Source organism: Monodelphis domestica, chromosome 5, assembly GCF_027887165.1.
Source record: "Monodelphis domestica isolate mMonDom1 chromosome 5, mMonDom1.pri, whole genome shotgun sequence".
NCBI lineage: Eukaryota > Metazoa > Chordata > Mammalia > Didelphimorphia > Didelphidae > Monodelphis > Monodelphis domestica.
The window spans coordinates 112,701,121-112,725,539 of NC_077231.1; the positions used below are offsets into that span (position 1 = coordinate 112,701,121).

Genomic DNA, 24,419 nt, shown 5'->3' on the forward strand with positions numbered 1-24,419 from the left:
AAATGTGAGTTGCTAATATTATATCTATCTGGTTTTTCTTTGATGGTCACCAACATCTTGCTATACATAGAATGGAGATTGTGTTTATGTACTTTCTGACAATGATGGATATATCTCTATGTTTTATCCCAACCTCCTGACTCCTGCAGGCATTGGTGTAGCTTCTGTGGTGATTGAAGCCTATCTAAATGTTTACTACATCATTATCCTTGCCTGGGCCCTCTTCTACCTATTTAGTTCCTTCACCTCACAGCTGCCCTGGACCACTTGTACCAATTTCTGGAACACAGGTATGCCTTAGGCCACGTTGGAGAAGGCTCTCTCCTTTGGGGCTGGGCCTCTGAACTTCAAATGTCTTGGGGAATCCAGGGAACAGGAATAGGGTCTCTTTTAGTTCTTTGAGACACTAGGGGCATGACATAGAATACTAGAAAGGATTTTCAACCTAGAGCTAGAAGAACCAAGTTTTTTGACTGGCTCATTATAATTTGGTGTTTCTGAGCACTATTATTTATTTCTGAGTCCTGATATTTATAAAACAGGACTAGGACTCCTACCTTTCTTAACCCTTGTAGAAGGATCAAGTTTGCTGAGGTTTAGAAGCTGGGGTGGGGAGAAGGAGGAGACCACATTTTAGAAGACCAGACTAGAATTATGAATGATACCAGTGGGCTGGAGTAGTAAGCGATCACAGAATCACAGCATTGGAAGGGGGGACCTCAGAAGTTACCTACTCCAAATTCTAACTAAATAAGAATCCCTTACATGACACTCCCCAAAGATTCATTGAAATTCTGTCTGAAGATTTTTGGCTCCTTAGGTGATCCGTTCCATTTTGGGATAGCTCTAACAGAGCACTGGACCTGAAGTCAGGAAGATTCATCTTTCCAAATTAAAATCTGACCCCTTAGCAGCTGTGTGACCCTGGGCTAGTCACTTAACCCTATTTGCCTCAGTTCTTCCTGAAAAGGAAATGGCAAATCACTCCAGAATCTTTTCCAAGAAAACCCCAAATGGGGTCAAGAAGAGTCAGACACTACTGAAATGACTGAACAACAACAGTTGGTTAAGCATTTTGTTTATTCCCCTCTTTCCCCCAAGTAAGTCTAAAATACACCATTTTGCAACCTGTAGCCATTGCTTCTAGTTCTGCCTACTGGAGTTGGGTAAAACAAATCTAAACTCTCTTCCACATGATGGTCCTTCAAATACATCAATGTATTCAAAGACAATGAACCAAGACGTTCATTAGGGACAGGTGTAGGGCAGAACACAGGAGAGGGAAAATAATCTCCATAAACATAATCTAGGGAGCAAACTCTTAGATGCTTTGGGAAATCATAGACTTGGAGGTTGGTCCTGGGATGATTTCTGTTGGGGAGTATGTGACTGGGAGCTCAAATGAGCTGGAGCAGTAATGAGAGGCAGAAGGAAATGGTTTTCCCGTATCATCCCTAGAAAATGGAGACTTCTGACAAAGATCATTTTCTCTTTGGACCTTAGTTTTCCTTTCTATGAAATGGGATTGTACTAGCTAATCTCTAAGATCTCTTCCAACTTTGACTTTATAATTATATATCATTTACAATTTTTGTCTTTTGCAGAATATTGTGCAGATTTTCTGAATTGTTCAGGTTCAAGTAGCCTGAGGTCATCTAACAAAACCATCTCACCGATCATCGAGTTCTGGGAGTAGGTAGTTGGGCCCTCTTCTCCACATGCCAGGCAAAGGAATACAGATTCTGAGGCTTGGGAGGTGGATGAGGGGAGTTAGAGAAAGGTCAAGAATTCTTGTGCTTTCTTCCTGTCACTTCTTGTGCCTTTTTGCCCCCATTCATATTCCCACAACATCCTTTTTTCCATCTGCCCCAATGGGCACCTAGGCAGTACGGTGTAATCAAAAGCACTGGACAAGAATTTAAGAGACCTGGGTCTCTGATATTAACTCACTGGGTGACTTAGGGTGACTCACTGTTTGGTGTTCTAATCCATCAAATGAGGCAGGTGGTTTGGAGGATCCCTAAGGTCCCTTCTAACCTTAATGCCCAGAATGACTATGGAATGGTGGTAGGAAATCCCTAAGCTACCAAGAGCTGTGGGGTCTGCCATAAAAAGCAGAGGTCAGGTAGCCAAAGTCAAATGGGCACTCTTCCCTTTTTTTCCCGTATGGCTGTTAGGAAGCGAGTCCTGGGCATTACCACAGGCATCCATGATCTAGGTGCCCTACGCTGGGAGCTGGCCCTGTGCCTACTGCTTGCCTGGATTATGTGCTATTTCTGCATCTGGAAGGGAATTAAGACAACAGGGAAGGTAAGAAATTCTGATCTCTGTTCCTTCTTTTCTTCCTACTACCATTCATTCTTTCTTCTCATGTTGTGATTCAGCCATTGCAGTTGTATCTGATGCTTTATAACCCCATTTGGGGTTTTCTTGGCAAAGATGCTGGGGTTGTTTGCCATGTCCTTTTCCAGTTCATTTTACAGATGAGAAAACTGAGGCTAACAGGGTTAAGGGACTTTCCCAGAGTCATATAGCTAGTCTTCCTGACTCCAGGTCTGGCACTCTCTCCACTGTACCACCTACCTGCCCATCTTCTTATATTGGGAAGACATTTAGAAAGGTCTCCTTGGAGAATTATAGTAGGCAAAGAAGAGGGTAGATACCCACAGAAAATGAGGTCATTCTCCGAGGCATAGTTTAGACTAAACAAGACGCAGGAAAAAGAAATGACAGCACATTAACTTCTTTGTAAGGAGTTAATTTGTGTGAAATAAATGCCAACTAGAAACTAGAATTTTCCATGAACATCCTCCCCATTATCTTTGTCTTCCTCTCCAGCAAAAAGTTAGGAGAGGAATGGAAGCTGCTTTTGGTCCTTCGTCTACTTACTCCCATCGACACCGGGCCTGGAGTTAGGAAGTCCCGAGTTCAAATCCAGTCACAGACACTTACTAGCTGTGTTACCTAGGGCAAGTCAATAAACCTATTTGCTTCTGTTTCTTCAACTGTAAAAGGGGGATAGCAATAGAACCCATCTTTCATGGTCATTGGGAGTATCAAATTGAGTGGCAGAAGCAGCTGCCCCCTCCTTCCAGCCCTTCTACACTTCTAGAATCCTAAATCAGGGGCAGGGTTTGTCCCCATGGGTGAAGCCTTAGGATAACAGATCAGTAGATAGCTTCCAGAGGCTCAGGCCACCAATGTTGCCTCCCTGCCAGCCCTGGAAAAGTACAGAAAGTAAAAACCCCTTCGAATATCACTGGGCAAAATGCTTGATCAGTGTTTGGGAAAGTCCCAGCCTAATTGGGTGTAGCTTGGGAACAGCTGAACCAGAAAGAGGACTAAGATTGGAGTTTAAAAAGTATGCACTGAAGAATCTGGTGATAGAGATTCCCTCTACCTCCCAACCACCAAAACCTTGCCTTGGCAGCTATGATTCTAAGGATGGAATTCACTGAAAGATGTGGAAAATCCCATATCCCCAGTGCTTTCCAGATCTCTTTAAGATATTTAAGAATGGGCTTCCCCTGCAAAGGATGGGTAGCACAAAGGATGGGTATGCCTAGTGAGAATCATAGTAGGGGAGTAGTAATGTTTCTGTGGTGATAGAGCCACCAGAATTAAGTCAGAAGATCCAAGTTCAAATTCTGGGTTGGTGACTTGATCAAGTTTTTCACCAGGATCATAGAACTTAGAGCTAGAGAGGGCCTCAGAGATCCTAGGGATTCTTAACCTTTTTTTTTTTTTTGTATCATGAACCCTCTCTGACAGGCTGAGTAAACTCCTGGATTCTCAGGATAATTTTAAAAAATCACATTTGGGGGGCAGTTAGGTGGTTCAGTGGTTTGGGAACAAATTTGACCTCAGATACTTCCTAGATGTGTGACCCTGGGAAGATCACTAAACTTCTATTGCCTAACTCTTACCATTCTTCTACACTAAGAATTAGTTCCAAGGCAGAAGGTAAAGATTTTTTTAAAAGCTTATTTGAAGAAAATTATACATTTCAGTTAGCTGTTAATGAAAATACAGTTGTATTTTTTCCCCATCCAAGTTCATGGAGCCCCTGAAATCTATCCATAGACCTGTTTGGATCTTAGGTTAAGAATCATTGATAACCTAACTCTTTTGCATTTACAGATAAGTAAATGAAGGACCATGGAGGTGGTGGCTTGATTAAAGTCAAATAATAATTTTAAGCATTTATGTTGTGCCTTAAGATTTGCAAAACCCTTACCAAATATGATCTCATTGGATTATTACAACACCCCTGTGAGGCAGGTACTATTATTATCCCTACTTTATAGTGATGAGACTGATGCAGGTATAATTTAAATGAGCTGTCCAGGATCATCCAGGGTCATTAAGTGTCTGAGGCTGCATTTAAACTCAGGTCTTCTTAACTCTAGGTCCAACATTCTATCTACTATACCACCCAACTGCAGAATCAGGCTTGAAGCCAGGGTTTCATCATCTGTAAAGTGAAAGGGCTGGACTAGGTGATTTCTCAGATCTTAGCCAGCTCTTACATTATGATTACTTTTTCAATATTCCACTGAGGACTATGATTGTGAATATTCTCTCCATTGGTTTAGCTCAAAACTAACCCATACTTTTTCATCCTCTGTGGTCTTTACCTATACTGGATCATAAACACTACCCAGAGGAACTACCAGAGTGGTGGATGCTTTCCTCAAAAAAAAAGTCATAGGTACCAATGAAACAATCATTTGTCCATGTATTGTGTCTTACTCTTGCTAAGTGACCATTCCAGTGACTTTTCCAATCACTCATTTCCTGAATAATAGCTTCTCTAACTCTTCTTGAATGCAGATCATCATTGAAACATACTAAAATCTACCTGTGCTTGCCATTTATTTGGGTAACCCATAAGTCTGATTTTTCTGCAACTGTGGGGTTTCAAGAACTATCCAATATCATAAGGACAGTATTTGCACTTAATAACATTGTAAAAAATAAAATTCATTATTATTATAAATTATTAGATCATCAATTAAGGAAAAATAGTATGGTAGGAGTCATAGGACATGTGTTCAAATATTGCCTCTACTACTACTACCAGTAATAGTCAGCATTTATATAGTGCCTACTATGTGCTATGCATTTTGCTAAGTACTTTACAAGTATCATCTCATTTGATCCTCATAACAACCCCATAGGATAATAAAATTAGCCCAATTTTAGAGTTGAAGAAGCTGAGGCAAACAAGTTAATTGACTTGCTCAAGGCAACATGGCTAGTAAATGTCTGTGGCTGGATTTGAACTCAGGACTTCTATCCAGTGCTTTATCCATTGTGCCTCCTAACTGTGGGACCCTGGGCAAATCGCTTAAGCTCCTGGACTTCGGTTTTCTCATCTGTAAAATGAGGAGGTTGCACTAGCACCCTTATGGCTTTGTAACTCTGATTCTATAATTACATTAAATATGAATGAATATGTAAAAATCCGCATGAAATTAGAATAAAGGATAGTGATGAGCAAATGATTATAATTCCAAAAGTTTCAGCCTGATCTATTTAAAGAAGTCATCAATGACAAAAGTGGGAAATTAAAAAATACAAATATACTGACCTTGATTAGCACCATTTCCAGCAAAAGATTGATTAGGATAAAGCAATCACTGTAATAAGGAGACAAAAAGAACTGGATATCCTTCCCAAGCAAAGGGAGAGATGGAAACCAAAGCCAACATCAACTTAGAATTCAAATTCATTTGGAAAACCCTAGCGGAAGATTACAAGCATGAGTGCCTGGTAAAATAGAAAAAAGCACTAGGGCTGAAATGAGCTCCTAGAAGCCTTGACATGAGACCTAAAACAGCCACATCCTTCTAAGAGCATTCATAAATGAAGCTGGCGGGGATGAGGGGGGCAACAAATTGAAGATAGATGAGATTTGTTCACATTTCTATGATGCTCTATTTTAAGCACTCACAGGACTGTAACTAGCAATTTTGGCACCCAAGCCAAATTTCAGGAAATGCTCTTCTTTCATGCAAGCAATGTGAAATATGCCTTAAAAAGCCAAATTCATTTTACATTTATTTTTAACATTCTTTTTTTTCAATTAAGTTTTCAAGAAATGTCTTTGAATTCACTACTCAAGGCAAACTCACTCTGAGATACTGTGAGGTCATTGCTGGGGAGGACTCTGCCATGGATAGGGAGGTAGGGACAGGGTGGTGCTAAATTTGAAGGACAGGGGGAAGAAGGCAGAGAGCTACTGGGCAGCTCCTCTTTTTTTTTTTAAACCTTACCGTCTGTCTTAAAATCAATATTGTGAATTATTTAGGATCAATAATAAGTATTGATTACAAGGCAAAAGAGTAGTAAGGACTAAGTAATAAAGATTAAGTGACTTGCCCAGGGGTACACAGCTAGAAAGTGTCTGAGGATAGATTTGAACCCAGAACCTCAAGTCTCTAAATCTAGCTCTCAGTCCACTGAGCCACCTAGGTGTCCATCCCCTCAGCTTCTCATTTTATTGAATTATTCTTGCTAATTAGGTGCTAATCTCCATTGTTTTTATGTTGCTGAAGTATGTGTATCAGTGCCCATTCTCCAAATTTTGGTACCCTGGACAAAATCCTAGTTGCCTCAATTTAGTAATCACTTACTGTCAATGACATTGGATAATCTGGTTACAGTATACAATAATCAGAACTCTATAGCATTCTGTGTTTTAGAAAAGGTGTAATATGTTGAGAAATTGTGTGAGTATTATTGGTCCTAATTTATAGATGGGGAAACTGAGGCTTATTAAAATATGACATACTTAAGGTCATTTGGCTAAGTGGTAGAGCTAAAACTTAAAGCTAGCTCTCTTGAATTCATGTCCATGCTCTTCCCTTCAGGCAAGTGTTTGCTGGTAAATATTTTAACAACTGGCTTTCCAGGGGAGAAAGTTTACTTTTTAATTAAGTTTAATTTACGTTACTGTTTTCCCCCATTACTTTCTTGAATCTAGACAATCAGTACAATGATAAACCGAACCCTGTTTTATAGTGTTTGCCAATTTATTTTTTCTCCAATATATTTTATTTATATCATTTACTACTTCAATTACATATTGAAAACATTTTGACATTCTATAAATTTTTTTTGAGTTCCAAATTTTCTCCTTCCCTTCCTCTTCTTACTCTTCCTTAAGAAGACAAGCAATTTGATATAGGTTATAATACAAAGTCATGCAAAATCTATTTCTATATTATCTGTGTTGCAAATGAAAATATAGATAAAAAACCACCAAGAAAAATAAAGTAAAAAAAATTATGTTTTGCTCTGCATTCAGATGCCATCAGTTCTCTCTCTCTGGAGGTGGAGAGCATTTTTTTTATCATGAATTCTTCAAAACTGTCTTGTATCTTTGTATTGCTGAGAATAGCTAAGTCATTTACAGTTGATCATTATACAATATGGCTATTATTGTATACAATGTTCTCCTGGTTCTTTGCACTTTGCATCAGTTCATGTAAGTCTTCCCAAGTTTTTCTGAAATCGTCCCACTCATCATTTCTTATAGTACAATAGGATCCCATAACAATCATACAACACTACTTGTTCAGCCACTCCCTGGTTGATGGGCATCCCACCACAAAAAGAGCCATTGTAAGTATTTTTGTGTCTGTCAGTTTCTGAGATGTAAATACTCATGATGAAAATTTAATAATCGGCTCTCTTGAATTGATTTGGGCTGGCTCCAGTACACCCCTGACCTTCAGTGAAAAAAATGGCTTCAGAAAAGACAATCAGCTCTAGACTTCTGTGAACCTGTAAGTCAGCTCAAGAAATGATCATTTCCTCCTTCCTGTCCAGGTCGTTTATTTCACAGCCACATTCCCTTACCTGATGTTGATCATCTTGCTGATTCGAGGGGTCACCCTTCCGGGAGCCTATGAAGGGATCATCTATTACCTGAAACCAGACTTGACCCGCCTCAAGGATCCTCAGGTGGGTATCGCGCTGATGATAACTTCCCCTGGCATCCTTTCCTATATCTTTCATTTGCCTCAGAGCTTGAGATAGAAATTCGAGCATCCTCTGTAATCTCAATTTGTCCAGGCAGCATCACTGGGGCATTCCCATGACCAGAAGAGTGAGAAGAATCAACCAAAGTATAGCTTGAAATGACAATTGGAAGAGTTTAGGTAACACTAAAGGAAAGAAAAGAGATATAAGGAAGATACGATGTTGAGCTTCCTAGATTTAAAGGGTGGTCACACACTGGAGGAGGAGTTAGGATTGTTCTGCTTGGTCCCAAGGGGCAGAGCTAGAAATGCAGAGTGGGAGAAATAGGAAAGCAGGTTTCAGGGCAACATATAGAAAAACTTCCTAACAGTGAGGGATGTTTTCAAAAAATGGGGTTAATGAGTTACTCATCATGGAGGCAACTAGGTGACAGAGTGCAAGAATTGTTCAGTTGTTTCAGTTGTGTCTGATTCTTCATGATTCCATTTGGGAGTTCTCTTGCCAGAGATTCTGGAGTGTTTGCCATTTCCTTCTCTGGGTCATTTTATCGATAAGGAAACCAAGGTAAATAGGGTTAAGGGAATTGCCCAGGATCACAAAGCTACTAAGTATCTGAGGCCAGATTTGAATATAGGAAGAGGAGTCTTGCTGACTTCAGTCCTAGCATTCTATCCACTGGATCACCTAGCTGCCCTAAAATCAAGAAGAACTGAATTCAAATCCAGACTTAGACATTGTGTGGTTCTGAGCAAATCATGTCACCTCAGTTTGCCTCAGTTTCCTCAATTACAAAATTTCCTCAATTATAAAACTTGCAGAGTTGTTGTGAGGATTAAATGAGATTGATATTTGTAAAGCATTTAGCACAATGCCTAGAATGTAGTAGGTGCTTTGTAAATGTTTATTCCCTTCTGCTTCCCCCCTTCAAATAGTAGCTATATCCCAACTCTGGGTAGGAGGTAAAATGATCACTGGAGCTCTTTCTAATACTAAGATTCTAAATTTCTGTGAAATGCTAGATTGAGACTATGACATCTCCTTCTCTGTGGATCTGTAAGAGAAAAATTGCAGGACCTTCCCTTGTTTGCTGTGCCCTGTTCTCAAAGTTCTGGCATGCAGAAGGATGGCTGGAATGATCTCAGAATAACCTATCTAGCCCCATGGTTCACTTTCATGGCTTTACCTGGTGAGGCATTATACTAAAGCGATGGTCATTAACCAGAAGATCAGGTTTTATTTAGTAAATATCAAAGCATTACCTGGCATTATCCTTCAAACGGATTGCTGCTGTCTTCCTTTCCACCACAGTCTGCTTTCTGCAGTAAGCAGAGTTGAGATTCCAAAAGTGGGGAAGAAAAGGAAGCAGGCCCTGAATGGTAGCCTCCCCCCTTCTTCAAAGTTCAATGGTTCCTCCTCTCTTGGCTCAAGGACTTGGGATCTCAAGGCTAGAAAGGGCCTTGGAGAGCATTTGGTATATCAGGGATGGGAAAATGAACTCTCAATTAAATGCAGCTTTTTGCTCAAGCTGCGTCTTGAACCCAGGTTTTCACACTAGAAGTCCAGTATTCTTTCCACTATACTAGACAATCTCATCCACCTTTCCTCTGCACCCCTTCCTTCCTCCACCTTATTTTTCTAGAGGCCTCAAGGCTTTGAGAAAGGAAAATACCTCCATACACAAAAAATCTGGGACCTTCACTACAGGAAATCTGAATTAAGGAGACATAGATGGTGAGGTGGATGGGGATGGCTAGAAAAGACTGAATCCTGACTATCCATCTTGGCTAGAGATGCTGTGGAATGGGCCTGTTTTTGTTTGGTTTAAACCACAAAACGCAAGGTTATTTGTAGCATGCTACAATGTCCGTTGGAATTGGAGGGCTGACTGTGGCCAAGAGAGTAAAAACGACTGGCTCTATTTAGAGGTTTGTCTATAATTACATTTCTCTCTGGGGACTGCTAAACATATACAACCTCTGATGGAGAATTATACGAAATGCCCATTGAAAACAGGAGTCTATTTGAGTATAAGAGACCCATTCTGTTCAACTTGGTGTGAATAACTAGCTCTAGCTTTGTTATTGATAGAGTATACAAAAGTCTCCTTCGATGGACTTAATCTATTTAGAGATGCTTCATCTCTAAAGGAATATTTATTTGAGAGGTAATAGAATAGTGGAAAGAGCATTGAATTTGGAGCCAGAAGACATGAATTTTGAGACTAGTATCTGTTTTTACTAACTGTGTGACCTTGAGCTAATAATTTCTCCTCTGTAAAATAAAAGCCCATCTTTCTAGGATGATTACATGTTTCTCTCCTTTATATTCTAACAATTTTATACTTTATATTCTATACTTTATACTCTAAATTGGCTTCCTTGATGTTGCCTGCCCATGACATTCCATCTCTCCTGCCTTTATACAGGTTGTCCACCATACCTAGAATGCTCTCTCAATTCATTTCTGTCATTTGGAGTTGTTGCTAGATCCCTTCAAGGTGCATCCTAAGCATCACTTCCTTCAAGAGACCTTACTTCCCCGGTTGTTACTGTGTTTTCCCATCACTGTCTGTTTAAAAAAAGTTTACATCCCATAATTGTCTAGGAACATGTTTTATTCCTTGGTAGAATATAATCTTCTTGAGGAAAATCACTGTTTCATTTTTAAATTTGTTTCCCCAGTGCCCAGCACAGTGCCTGGCACATGGTAATGCTTAAAAATATTTGTTGACTGATTGAAGAGATTAGACTAGATGACCTCTAAGATCCCTTTGAGCTTTGAATAAAATGATCTCGTGATTCTTCTGGTATGCCAGGCACAAGGAAATAACAACTCTTATGGACACTGGGCAAAATTGGCATCAGGCAGACTTAAAAAGCAGTCAGGGAGAGATCATAGTAGTGGCAACTAGCCTGATTGCTGCTGCAAAAGTCATTCTTTGTGCCAGCTATCAGTTGTCAAGCAGTGTCCTAAAAAGTCACAATCTCCTTCACTTCAAGTCTAGGGAAAGAAAAACTGCTCCAAAGATCATCCAGCATCTCAGCAATTGAGGTAGAATTGGAAAGCAGAATCCTGATGCCTAATGCTTGATGTCTTTGGTCTTTCTCTTCAATGTAGCTTTGGACCTCCCTCTTTTTACCTCTCTCCCCACTGACCACATGCTTCTTGGATTGATTGCAGGTGTGGATGGATGCAGGCACTCAGATCTTCTACTCCTTTGCCATCAGTCAGGGTTGTCTCACCGCTTTGGGCAGCTACAACAAATACCACAACAACTGTTACAGGTATGGAAGAACCTGTCTACTCTTTGGCCTTTTTAGCTATTCCTCCAAGTTGTGGGATACTAAGATTAGACAAGAGGGAACTGACTTGAGGGGAAGCAGATGGTATTTTAAGTTAGAAGTGAGAAATAGCTGATTACGTGGGCTATTAAACTTTATAAAAGCTGCGTGATGGAGTGGAAGAGGAGGCAATGTTTATTCTTCTGGAGTAGAGGAGAGAAGATTCTCAGTCAAAAGTTTCACTTAGAGATTTTTATGTTCAAAATGGATTCCAAGAATTGGCCTCTCCATCTCATACCAGGTTGCGAAGGAAATGGTGACTTTTGGCTTTCTCTAGTGAAGTGACAGGTAATGTTAAGATTTCTAATGGGGAGGAGACCAGAGTCAGTTTGACCAAGGCTTTTTGCTGGTTTGTACTCAAGCAGGAACTCTTAGGCAATCATCCCAACCTCACCGCACTAGGATTTTTGTTCTCAGCTCTCAGCAGTGAGTAGAGGCTGGGGGGGGGGGTGTCTTTGAGATGATCTCGTAAGGTCCCATTCTGTTAATGGAATCTATGATTCTAAGGGCCCATTTTGTCAAAAAAAAATCTACACAATTAAAGTTGAAGGAGGCTTGGCTAGACAATAGTTCACATGACACAACATCTCAGGGTTTTGATAGACCATAGTTTCAACAAGAATCAACAAGATGACTTGGCATCCAGAAAGTCAATGAGATCTTAGACTACATTAAGAAAGACATCATGAATAAATTGGTAATTCTGCTTCATTCCAATCAGACCATATCTGTGGCATAATATTGTATTTTGAATGTTAGATTTTAGAAAGGACATTGACAGACATTGTGGGTTCTAAGGAGAGCAACCAGTATGGTAGATGTATTCTAGACCATTTCATATGAATAACCCGGAATGTTTAGCCCAGAGAAGAGAAGACTTACTGGGGATATGATAGCAGAACAAACAATAGAGCTAGTATGATATAAAGGAAAAAATACGGGACTCAGGAAAGACTGAATCCTATCTCCCCATCTGTTTCTCTTTCTTTTTTTCTTCCCTTCATATCTTCCTTCTTATTTTTCTTCCCTTCATCTGTGCCTCTCTTTACTTTTCTCTTCTGCTTTGTCATTTTTTGTGGTCTTCTCTTCCCAGGGACTGTATCGCCCTCTGCTTTTTGAATAGTACAACCAGCTTTGTGGCTGGCTTTGTTGTCTTCTCCATCTTGGGCTTCATGTCTCAAGAGCAGGGGATGCCCATCTCTCAAGTGGCAGAATCAGGTATGTGCTGCCATATTTTAGGAGATCATATTGGAAAGTTGGGGGTGAGTAACAATAAGGACCCTCAATCATTTCCCCTGACCACTCACCCTAGAACCCCAGGCATGGCAAAAACTGCAAAGGAGGTTCCCACAGTCCATATCTTGCTAGTGGGGGACTTGGGCCATGAGATTGTGCCAGTGAGCTCATTCCTTATCTCTTGGCTTCTGTCCTGGGCTCCAGTCATGATTTCTGCTCATTTTCTTGTGAGGAGTTGGAGAAAGGAATCTCTGGGTAGAGGATAAAACTGAGAAGCTCCTTGCTCCTCTTCACTGGGTGGTGTGGGATATTTCACAGGTCCTGGCCTGGCCTTCATTGCATTTCCTAAGGCAGTAACCATGATGCCCATATCCCAGCTTTGGTCCTGCCTCTTCTTCATCATGCTGATATTCTTGGGACTGGATAGCCAGGTAAGGGTAACATGGACACACATCTACTTCCCCTTCCCCTGACTTATCAGTTCCTTCCTTTTATAGATCTAATGTGACAATCTGCCACCATCTTGGACCTTTTCCCCTAGTTGGGGTGCCTGCTTCCTCAATTGCTCTGTTTGCTATCCCTCAGATTGCTTCCAAGGCAAGAAATGACTCTCTCAGTGTCACTCTTTGGCCACATTTGCTCTGGGGAAACCCCACAAACCAAGAGAGGTAGCCAGAGACTTTGGGTTTGATCTCAAATTTATCTAGTCCAGCACATGCTTTCATTGCCATGGGTGAGCCACTACCATCATTCCCAGGAATTCGAGGGGAGAAATATCTTCTTTTCCCTCCAACCTCAGTGGAGTCGGAAATAGAGGCTCAGAGGGGCCCCCTCATGTTTGATACATAGGAAGAAAGAAAGGATAGTAGAAGTTGCCCCTTCTTAAAGTCTCCTGAGTGAGCACCAACTCCTGCTCAGTGGCCAATCATCTTTGATGCAAATCATTGACACCATCTTCCTGCTGCTATGGGAACCAAGGAACCATTCAGGTGACTGTTTCATCACCTCAAAGTGCAAATCCTTGAATACTCAGTTTGAGCACCTTCAGACCAGAGGGACTCTTGCTGAGTCCCATTGCATCCATCCACCACAGCTCCAGTTCTTGCCTATCCTGGCCTGTATATCTTCTTTTTTATTTCTTTTTCATTTTTTTTAGTATCGGGGACTTGAAACTAGATTTAAAAAAAAAGACTTCACATATGTCAAAGGGAAAGAAGGAAAAATGAAGCAAAGAGAGTTCTCAAGTTGCATATCCTGGCCATCATATCCTAAAATGTCCCTAAGCTTGTGAAACAGGCTGACACTAACTTCTGGCTCCCACAATGCTCTTCTCTTTCAATCACTTCCCATTTTATTCTTGTTCTCTTTCTCTTTCTAATCCACTTTCTAGGCTGATACTTCCAGCCATCTGAATAGCCATTTTCGAATGGCTCCACCTTAAGGCACAATCTTCCCAGTCAGGATAGATGCAAAAATCTGTGGTCATGCTTAGTGCCATATTTCTAGGATTTGGGATTTGATTGCTACATGTATGCCTTCCCCAACCCTGACACAGGGAGCAAACTAACCACACTTCTGGAGACAGGTTTATGATTTACTGGGACTCCCCCCCCCCCACAACAACAATAACAACAAAACACACACCATCGAACCTTCTGGTGATAAGTTTTTTATGACTGGGAACCACTTGGCCCTGAGATGAGAGGTACGGTCATACCTGAAGCCTTTCCAGCTTGCTAGGACCATGACAGTCATGGACAGTTAGCTCAGGGCCTTGTTGAGTTATGCTGAGGCCACCGGGAAGATGGTAGTCCCAGCTGCATGCCAACGCTCAGGCGAGGCTGCTTTCTCTTAATTTGCTTTACCCCTGAGCTTGGCTCTCCTTGGCTGCCCAGTCCATCCCCACGTAGCCCCATCTCCTGCCTTATCTCAGGATGCATGTGTAAGAGGGAAAGAGGAAGCAGCAGTAGGGGGCCTTCCCTGGGGGAGAAGGACAGGGGAAGAGGGGAGAACAACCTGCCCTCACATCCCCCTCTCCCCTCCAACCCTCCTCCCCCTCCCCCACCCACAGTTTGTCTGTATGGAGTGCCTGGTGACAGCCTCCATGGACATGTTCCCCAGGCAGCTACGGAAGCCAGGGAGGAGGGAACTCCTCATCCTCTTCATGGCTGTTGTGGGCTACTTGATCGGACTTCTCCTTGTCACTGAGGTAAGAGGGACAGGGGTAGCTGGTGGGCATATTGGATCCCAAGATGCAAAAGGACACTGGTTTAAATAACGGAGGGTCCCTACACAATAGCACCTTCTGTCCATGGAAGGGGAGAAAGGGAGGATCTCTAGGGGCTCATCCCAACTGGGTATGAGGAAGAACCACCAAGAGCCAGGCAGGAAGCAGCATCTGCCCCAAAGTTGCCTGAGCATTTCCTATTCTTAAAGGTCCACTTTTCCAACCCAGTTCCCAGGCATTCTTCTCCAAACAAGAACTCAGCTTTGCTATTTTCTCCACAGGGTGGAATGTACATATTCCAGCTGTTTGATTATTATGCCTCCAGTGGCATGTGTCTACTCTTCCTTTCAATTTTAGAGGTGATCTGCATCGGCTGGGTGTACGGTAAGCATGGGAGGGGGAGAGAGGGGGAAGGATGTGGGGCAGGGCAGGGATATGAGAGGAGGAGTATTTGAGAGCCAAGTTGAACCAAATCCTTGATGAGATTGGAATTCAGTCCCTCCAGTCCCAAGGATTATCATCTAGCATGTAGTGGTTGTTGCAATAATGTTTTTTTCATTATTCCAAATCCTCATGATTTCACTGATCTCCTCCTCTAAAACAACCTCTCCTCTTCTTGATAGAGAGTCTTTAGGAGCTTTTATGAGGAAAAAAAAAAAGTCACCATTTTGTGATTACTTTTTGTTGATAAGCCTCTTTGAATGGAATCAGGCTGGTCCTTGAATGACTGGCATCTGTTTTCTTGCTGGGTCTATACCAGTCTTGGTAGAACCTGCTGGATATATTTTTTCCACCGACACAGGCTTTGAGAACCCAAAGTCACCTTGAAGCATGAAAGCTTGATAGGCTTGAAGTATCAGGATACCACTAATCTCTCTGACAAATACGATAACCAAAAGCTAGAGTCATTATGTTTCCAGTAGAGTTGGAAGGAGTGTTGGATATTATCTTATCCAACTTCTCAGTGTGGAAGTGTCCCCTACAACAGTGGTGTTAAGCTGAGATAGAAAGAGTGGGGAGGCAGTAAGATCTCTACAGGCAGCATATTGACTTAGACAATGACATATTAATGTTATCTGTTAGTATGATCTGTGTCAGAACATTCCATCTTATTTTAGTTCTCAGTTCTGTCCTAGGACATTCCTTTTATTTCATCTTTGTTTCAAGTATTTCCTATTTTCTTCCTAAACTTGATTTTTTAAAGAGGAAGATTAATTAGATATTTGATCAGAATGGAGGGAAAAAATTCAGTGTATGAACTGTCTCAAACATAAAGTTTGGTGACCAAGGGCTAAACGAAGGACACTGGATTACTATTATATAAGTAATATCTTGAAATGGGGTAAGAGATGACCTTAGTATGCTTCTATGTGTTCAATCTCAGCAATTCATAATTTTATAGCACTTTAAAAATGCTTTTTTCTTTCCTCTTCCTATTGAAATAAAAGTGGCATATAGGCAGGCTCTGGGTTGCTTTTGGTTTTGTATCTCTAGCACAGTACCTGCACCAGGTTGTTATTGTTGTTGTTCAGTCATCACCGTCATGTCTGACTCTTCACCCCATTTGAGATTTTCTCAGCAAAGAGTGGTTTGCTATTTCCTTCTCCAGCTCCTTTAACAGATGAGGAAACAGAGACAAATAGGGTTAAGTGACTTGCCCAGGATCTCACACCTAGTAAGTGTCCGAGCCCAGATTTGAGCTCAAGAAGATGCATCTTCTTGCCTCCAGACCTGACACTATCCACCATGCCACTTAATGGGCCCTGACTCATATTAGTTGCTTAATAAGTTCTTAATTTATTGACATAGAGATGGAATGACTAGAACGGTTAGAATATTCTGTGATAAAATGAATCAATTCAAATGAGAAACTCAACTGACCAAGTTTAGTTGGTTGTGTTGACATTTATATCATATTGTTAATGCAAATAAATAATAAAATGGAAATTAGCTTCCTCTAAATTTCTCATTTATGGCAGAATACTTCCCTCTCAGAATTTTCAAGACTGAAGGACTACTTTCTCAGAAATTGCTCATCACCCCCTACACTGCCCCCTCCAGCATTCAGTTATATATAGCGAAGCATGCAGAATAGCAGCCTCATTGTAACTTTTCTCCTTTTTGAACCTTACCCCAACTCCAACTCTTCAGAAGCTATTATAAAGTCTATAGAATTGTTCATATGGATGTTTATAAATAACGTATATTAAATACAGGATGTTGGTACTTCATTTTCCCCCTTGTAAGCTATAGGTTCAGGATATTGTCTAGAGTAGACTAATTAAACCATAAGCTGAAACATTCCATATTTTTAATTACTTATTTCAAACAGATTTAAAGCACTTTAAAGTCTCATTTTGTTGCTCTATATTCAATATAAGGTTTCAAAAAATGTTATCTTAGACATCTATTTCCTTGAAGCTTGCTTTGAATTCATTTTAGCCTTCTGTGGATTACATTTTGGTTTTTTTAAACACGAGAGCTTCTTGAGGGCCATCTTAGGTAGAATAAATACAGTGACCAAAAGAAATTTCATCTTGTCTAATGTTAAAAAATTAAAAATGCTCATTATACTATGGTGCCAACCATTAGAACATTCCTACTTTTGTTTGTGATTAATTAACAATTTGCTCAAGATCACCAAGTTCCCAATAACTACCACTGTGCCTGGAATATAGTGAGAATTTTTTTTAGAACGTTACCTTCTGCCTTAGAATCAATATTAAATATTGATTCTAAGGCAGAAGAATGGTAAGGACTCAATGATGGGGGTTAAGTGACGACTTGCCCAGGGTCACACAACTAAGAAGAATCTGAGGCTAGATTTGAATGTAGCATTTCCTGACTCCAGGTCTAGTTCTCTATCCATTGAGCCACCTTGCTGCCCCCTATGCTGGTTAAGTTGAATTATGAGGTGATATTTGAGCCTGTATCTTCTTAATTCTAAGTCCGGTATGCTCCCCTATAATCTAATTTTTTATTGAACCTATACCTTACTCTCACGCATTAGTATAATGACCTATGATGAGATTCAACTGAGAATGCAAGAATCCCAAACATTTTAAAAGAATTTCTAAGCATTTTTTTAAACAACTAGTATTTTTTTTTAAATTTTGTATCAACCCCATAAGGTTAGACAAGCAAGGAGTTCTCCTTGCCATTGTCATATGAGGTAACTGACACTACACATAGTAGCCACTTGACTTGCCCAAGGTCATACAGATACTTGATAGCAAAGCTGAGAATAGACCTTCTCATTCTTTTGATTTTCAATATATGACAAACCAGGAGCTCTCTAAAAAGAAGAGTAATCTGTATATAATGCATTAAAGTTTGCAAAGCATTTTTCAATAATCCATTATATCTTTTTGATCTTCACCATTTTACAGATGAGGAAGCCAAGACTATAGGAGGTTTAATGACTTGCCCATGGTTTCATAGATAGTAAAGTGTCTGAAGAAAAATTTGAACTCACATCTTTCCTGACTTCAGATCTTTATACTACACTGATTCACTGTTGTTTTGATAGACTCTATATTCTCCCCATTTCATCATTTCTCAATGATAATTTATTTTTAAAATTTCATATTTTTTCAACTACATATATTTTTAACAATTGTTTTCTGTCAGTTTGTAATTTTGATTCTCTCCTTCCCTCCCTCCCACTCCTTCACAAGGCAATAAATTGTCTGATATAGGTTACATCCATGCATCCATGCAATACAAATTTCCATATTCCCCATGTTTTGACTGAAGATACATATAACATATACAATAAAAAATGGATGAAGGAAATAAAAGGAAAGATGTTGTACATTGGTTTGCAATCAGATTCCAGTAGTTCTTTCTTTGGCCGTGGATAGTGTTTTTTGAAAATCATGAATGCCTTGGGTTTATCTTGGAGCTTCCCAGAGATAATTTTGAGAAGACACCCTTTCTCCTTTCCCCTGTTCTTGTCTCCCATCTCCAGTTGGGAACACAGAATTATCATGATAATTCCTTTTTAGCTCCATTCTCTCATTGCCATTCTCTCTCTCTCTCTCTCTCCCTCTATGCCCATTATTACAGGAGCTGACCGTTTCTATGATAATATTGAAGACATGATTGGCTACCGGCCATGGCCACTGGTGAAGATCTGCTGGCTTTTCCTAACTCCTGGACTTTGCTTGGTATGTTATCCTTCAGTCCAGCTACTTTACTCCCATACTAGAACTCTTAGAAAAGTAGGAAAAAAAGAAATCTAAGCCATATGTTCTGTTTTTCTTATCAAGTACAGTAAATAAGCACCTTGGTTTTGTCTTTTTATCCTATGTGCCAACACAGTGCTATGCAAATGATAGGTGCTTAATTCATGTCTATTATGTTTATTATTGTAATCAATAGTTCTCTTCAGTAATAGTCCTGTGTGTCTTCTCAATATCTCTTAGAGATTATTCTGGTCCAATCTTAATGTCAAAACCATCTTCTCTCTACTTATTCAAGTAGCTAATTGTGCCCCTGTCTTCACCTCTGCCTCTTTCTCTCCTTTTTTTTTAAACCCTTACCATCTGTCTTAGTGTCAGTTCTAAGACATAAAAGTGGTAAGGGATAGGCAATTGGGGTTAAGTGATTTACCCAAGGTCATATGGTTAGGAAATATCTTAAGCCAGATTTGAACCCAAGTCCTCCCGACTCCAGGATTGACACTCTATCCATAGACACACACATATCCTTAGTATTAACATATGCATATTACAATGATAGATATATTAATATACATGTATATATAAACATTACCAACATATGTACATAGATGTATAATAGATGTAAACATTACATATATTTCTATACTTTACATGGTCTCTAATGTTTACTGAAATTTTTTGGCTAGGTAAAATCTTCACATATTTTATAGTATTCAGAAACAAGATAAAATAAGTCAAACACAGAAAATTCTGCTTAGAGTTTTTGTTTCATCAAACAGAATAATAGCCAGGTTGTGAGGTTCATCCTTGGGGATGATTTCCTTCCAGAAAAACAAGATCTTGTCCAGAGTATAACCAAAACCAAGGCAACTTCTTTTGGCTAATAAAAAGGCCATTCCCTCTACATCATCTTAGTTTCATGTATTTTCCAGCTTCTTCCTTAACTTGATTGTTTTCTAAAAAAAGAAGATTAATTCAAAATTTAGAAGAATGGAGGAAAAATCATTTCATTGTGTGAAGTTGTCTCTATGGGACTTTGATTGAGTTTACATAAGATTTGTTGACCAAGGGCTTTAATTAAGGACACTCAATTCACTTTATTCAAATGATATCTAGGAATGAGTTAGGAAAGGGCCTTAGCATGCTTCTCTGTATTCAGTCTGAAAAACTCACATTTTTAGAGCACTTTAAGGTGTATAAAGTAAATTCCCCACCCATAAGATAGATTATACAAATTTTATATCCATTTTTTCAGAAGAGGAAAGTGAAAGAGACAGTGACTCTCGAAAGTCCACATAACTATTAAGTATTAGAATTGGTACTCTCCTGACTGCTAATATATCCTTCTTTTCACTACATCCCAGTATTTTCCTTCCCTCCCTCATATCTCCTTCATTCCCTATTTCTATCATGGATGTAAGTAAAGGATCTCACAACTTTCCTATCCTGTTTTCTCTTGCATCCTCTAAAAGAGATTCACTACTTCCAATTCTTGTTGGATTTCTCATCTGTTTCCAGTTATTTTTAGTAAAGAAGTACATTTGACTTGTGCTGACCCTTCAAATGCCTTAATAAAAGTCATCTTTGGTGGTAGAAGCATCAACATCCTTGATGCTAGAATTCTCATATGATTAAGGGCATACTGCTTGAAAGCAGCAGGATAGTCTAAATGACTTCATAAGTAATGCTTAAAGATTCAACAATTCTGATTGTTTTTTCATTTTGGAGAGAACACCAGCCTCATCCCTATACACAGACTCTAACCTTCCGTATTTCCAAGGTTCCTTGTGTTTCAACCTTTGCCATATCTTGGTGGTACAGAGAATGGGCAGGGGTGGGACTGACAATAACAGAGAATCTCCTAAGACTTACCAAAATGGTTGAAAAATTCTCATTTTTAGTGATTAATGAGAAAAAAATGGTATCAGAAAGAACCCCAAAAGTATTGTCACTGATTATGAAGACTTGGCAAAGAAACTGAAAACCATGGAGCACAAATTGTATTTTCTTCAGTGATGCTCATTGAAGCCAAGGAATGCGGAAAGAAAAAAAAATAATTATCTTGGGAAGTGACCAAAAAGGTGGCATCTGAGAATGTGTTCTAGATTCTGGATCCCAGTTTACATGGATGACAGATTTTTGACTAAACATGTAGTATACATAACATAATCTGTTGATGCCATGCAAATCTAATCAAAAAGGCTTTAATCAAAAAGAGTGGACAAATGAGAAGTCTGCCTATATATATTCTTAAAGTTAGATATTATAAAGAGCAAGAACAAACAAAAAAGAACAACAAATGGCCCATGTTTAGGCAACAACAAGATGTCCTAATACAAGGTGGTAAATTTGACCTCATGGTGTCATCTCACCACATGACTGCCCTATGGCTTTTTAATATAAATGCCTTATTCAAAGTAATTAAAATAAATCAAAAGATGGGGAAGGGGAGAAGAAGGAGGTAGCTTAGTATTTTATGAAGGTAAACTCATGTAAGAAAATCCAGGAATCAGAAGGAGGGGGCATGATGGAGATCATTTGGGCAAAAGTCAAGGAGGGACAATAGAATTGCTTTTGTTAGAAAATCTATGCCACCCACTCCAATACAGAAAAAAGAAATAAAGGAATTTAGGAAACATAAGTCTTGCACTGAGGCATATTTTAGTGATAGGGAACTTCAAACATCTACTTGAACTTTCTTTCCCCTCCCTGCTTCCTTTTCTTTCTCCTTTTTCTTCTCTTCTCTTTCTCCTCTATCTTCCTCCTCTAACATCTTTCTCTTCCTCTTCCATCCTCCTCTTCCTCTTCCTTTGCATAATATGACATGCACCCCAGATTTAAAAAAAAAAGCAGATTTCAAAAGGCTCAGAGAAGATAGTAATGAACCCAAGGAGTGAAATGAGTTGGGGAAGTTAGCCCAGGAGAGAAGCGAGGTGTTCCAGAATTAAAGACATAGATAGAAACAATTCTAGTAAAGAAGAAAAACGGAATTTATCTGAAAAGACCTTTGTGGATATACAGGAAATTAACCAACAGATTTATATTTAAAAGAGAGTAACATACAGAAGATGGAAGAAGCAGTTGTATTCATAAAACTAAAACTGAAATTGAGCTGAGGAGAGATAAAAACAATAGGCACTTTAGGTTATATGGAGGGAGGAGCAAGGATCAAAGATGGTTTAGGACCTTTGCTTGGGATGGATGGGATGATAACTGACAACTGAGAAAAAAAGCAGAACTGCTAAATTCTTACTTTGTTTCTGCTTTCTCTTCAAAGAAGAATGACCTTTGCATTGGAAATAACCAACCAAAATGACTAATAGGAAAATGATACTCACAAAATAAGTAAGGAGATAGTAAGAGGTCACTTAGTAGTCCTCGATGAATTCAAGTCACTATCAACAATATTTGAAAGATCATGGGGAAAAGAAAAATAATGGTATGATTAGAAATTGGTAAATATCCTAGTTTTGAAAGGAAGGAAGGAAGGAAGGAAGGAAGGAAGGAAGGAAGGAAGGAAGGAAGGAAGGAAGGAAGGAAGGGAGAGAGAAAGAAAAAAAAAGAGTCCACAAATTATAGGCTATTGACCTTGATTTTGTTTCCTAGAAAAAGCTCTAGAAAGGATCATTAAAGATATGGTTGACCAACATCCAGAAAAGGAAGTGGTGATTACAAAGAACCAGTATGATTTCATCATGGTCATGCCATCTAACTTGTTTCCCTTTTTGACAGGATTGCTAAACTAGCAGAAGGAATCCTGTGGATATAATTTACCTAGATTTTAGCACACTTAAACTTTTTTAAATTGCCATTAACAGCCATAGAAAAAGAGAATGTTTCCGTCAACAAGACAGAACAGAAAAACAGGATTAGAGATAAAATGATAAATTACATACAACTTGTTTTAAATATATATCTGTATATATGCATATATATTTATTTTTAGTATGTTACTTTCAAAGTTATCCTGCTTGCCTGTGTTCCCTCTGGACTTCTTTGGGGGGGGGGTGCATTTAAAAATACTTCAATTTCTTTTCATTTTCTTCTTGTTTCCCCTCTGTCCCAAATCTCATCCCAAAAGGAATAAAATACAATCCCTGTAAGCAATAAACATAGTAAAGCAAAACACATACACGTATTTCTAATGCTCCAAAATATATTTCTCATTTTGTACCTTAAGACCATTACTCTTCTATTAGGCAGGTGGTAGTATACTTTATGACTGGTCCTATGGAACTGTGGTTGATCATTTTAGTAAACTTTTGATAAAGTATCTCATAATATCCTTGTGGAGAAAATAGAGAAACCTAGATTAGAAGATAATACAATCAGATAAATTTAGAATTGATGAATTCAGGGTTGAATGGTTGGATGGGCAGTAGCTGTTAATCTCAAAATAATTATTAATGGCTCAATGTCAACATGGTGAAAGGTCTTTTTGGAGTTCTCCAGGGACCTGTGCTTGGTCCCATGCTGTTTAATGTATTTTGTCAGTGTCTTGGATTAAGGCAGATGCTCATTATATTTGCAGATGACACAAAGCTGAGAAAGATAGATAATATATTAGATGAAAGAGTCAGAATCCAAAAGGATTTCAACAGGCTAGGGAGTAGGCTAAATCTAATAAGACAAAATTCAATAGGGATAATGTAAAGACTTGTACTTGGGTACAAAAATATGTGATGTGAAAGGCATGGAGAGAGTAATTATTCTGAAAAGGACATCTTTGATTTTAGTGGGTTGCAAGATTAATATATGATTTAGTTCAAAAAGGTCAGTGAGATCTTGAGCTGCATGAAGAGGGGTCATAGCTTTCAGGAAAAGAGAGGTGATAATCTCATGGTAGTCTGTCATCATCAAACCACATCTGGAGTAGTGTGTTCAGGTCTGGTCACCATGCCTCCAGAAGGACATTGAGAAATCAGAGAATATCCAGATGAGGAAAACCAAGGATGTGAATGACTTGTCTTTGACATATGAGACTTGGTTGCAGGAAATTAGCATGTTTGACTTAGAGAAGAGAAAAATCAGGGGATACATGATAGCTGAGTTCAAGTATTTGAGGAGCTATCATGTGAAAAGAGGTAGGTTAAATGAGGATTACTTTTGTGCATGGTTGGTTAAGATGGCCACTGAAGTCCAATTCTTAAATGACTCTTAATCTGATTCTGCGATTTATGGTTCATCATATGGACCACCCTCCTACCAATCACTGTCCCTTCTTTTACCCAGGCCACATTTCTGTTCTCCATGATCAAGTACACACCCCTCAAATATAACAATGTCTATGTGTACCCACCATGGGGATACTCAATTGGCTGGATGCTGGCCCTCTCTTCCATGGTCTGTGTTCCACTCTTCTTCATTATAGGCTTACTGAAGAGCCAAGGCTCCTTCAAGAAGGTAAGAGGATAGGAGAAGAAGGTGGGAGATGGGAGAGGT

The 24,419-nt window shown here is 39.4% G+C and overlaps 1 protein-coding gene across 8 annotated transcripts in view; it reads left to right on the forward strand.

The window, feature by feature from the left end:
- SLC6A12 (solute carrier family 6 member 12) overlaps positions 1-24,419 on the forward strand; it is a 42,648-nt gene that overhangs the window by 16,547 nt on the left and 1,682 nt on the right. For 7 of the 8 annotated variants that reach the window (XM_056799095.1, XM_007503786.3, XM_007503790.2 and 4 more), the window contains 11 exons: positions 150-290; positions 1,605-1,692; positions 2,178-2,310; positions 7,837-7,971; positions 11,170-11,273; positions 12,424-12,548; positions 12,885-12,997; positions 14,638-14,775; positions 15,075-15,177; positions 18,862-18,962; positions 24,210-24,380. In XM_056799095.1, the coding sequence (XP_056655073.1) occupies positions 150-290; positions 1,605-1,692; positions 2,178-2,310; positions 7,837-7,971; positions 11,170-11,273; positions 12,424-12,548; positions 12,885-12,997; positions 14,638-14,775; positions 15,075-15,177; positions 18,862-18,962; positions 24,210-24,380 (1,352 nt within the window). The remainder of the gene's footprint in view (positions 1-149; positions 291-1,604; positions 1,693-2,177; positions 2,311-7,836; positions 7,972-11,169; positions 11,274-12,423; positions 12,549-12,884; positions 12,998-14,637; positions 14,776-15,074; positions 15,178-18,861; positions 18,963-24,209; positions 24,381-24,419) is intronic. The other variant, XM_007503789.3, reaches the window with a different exon arrangement.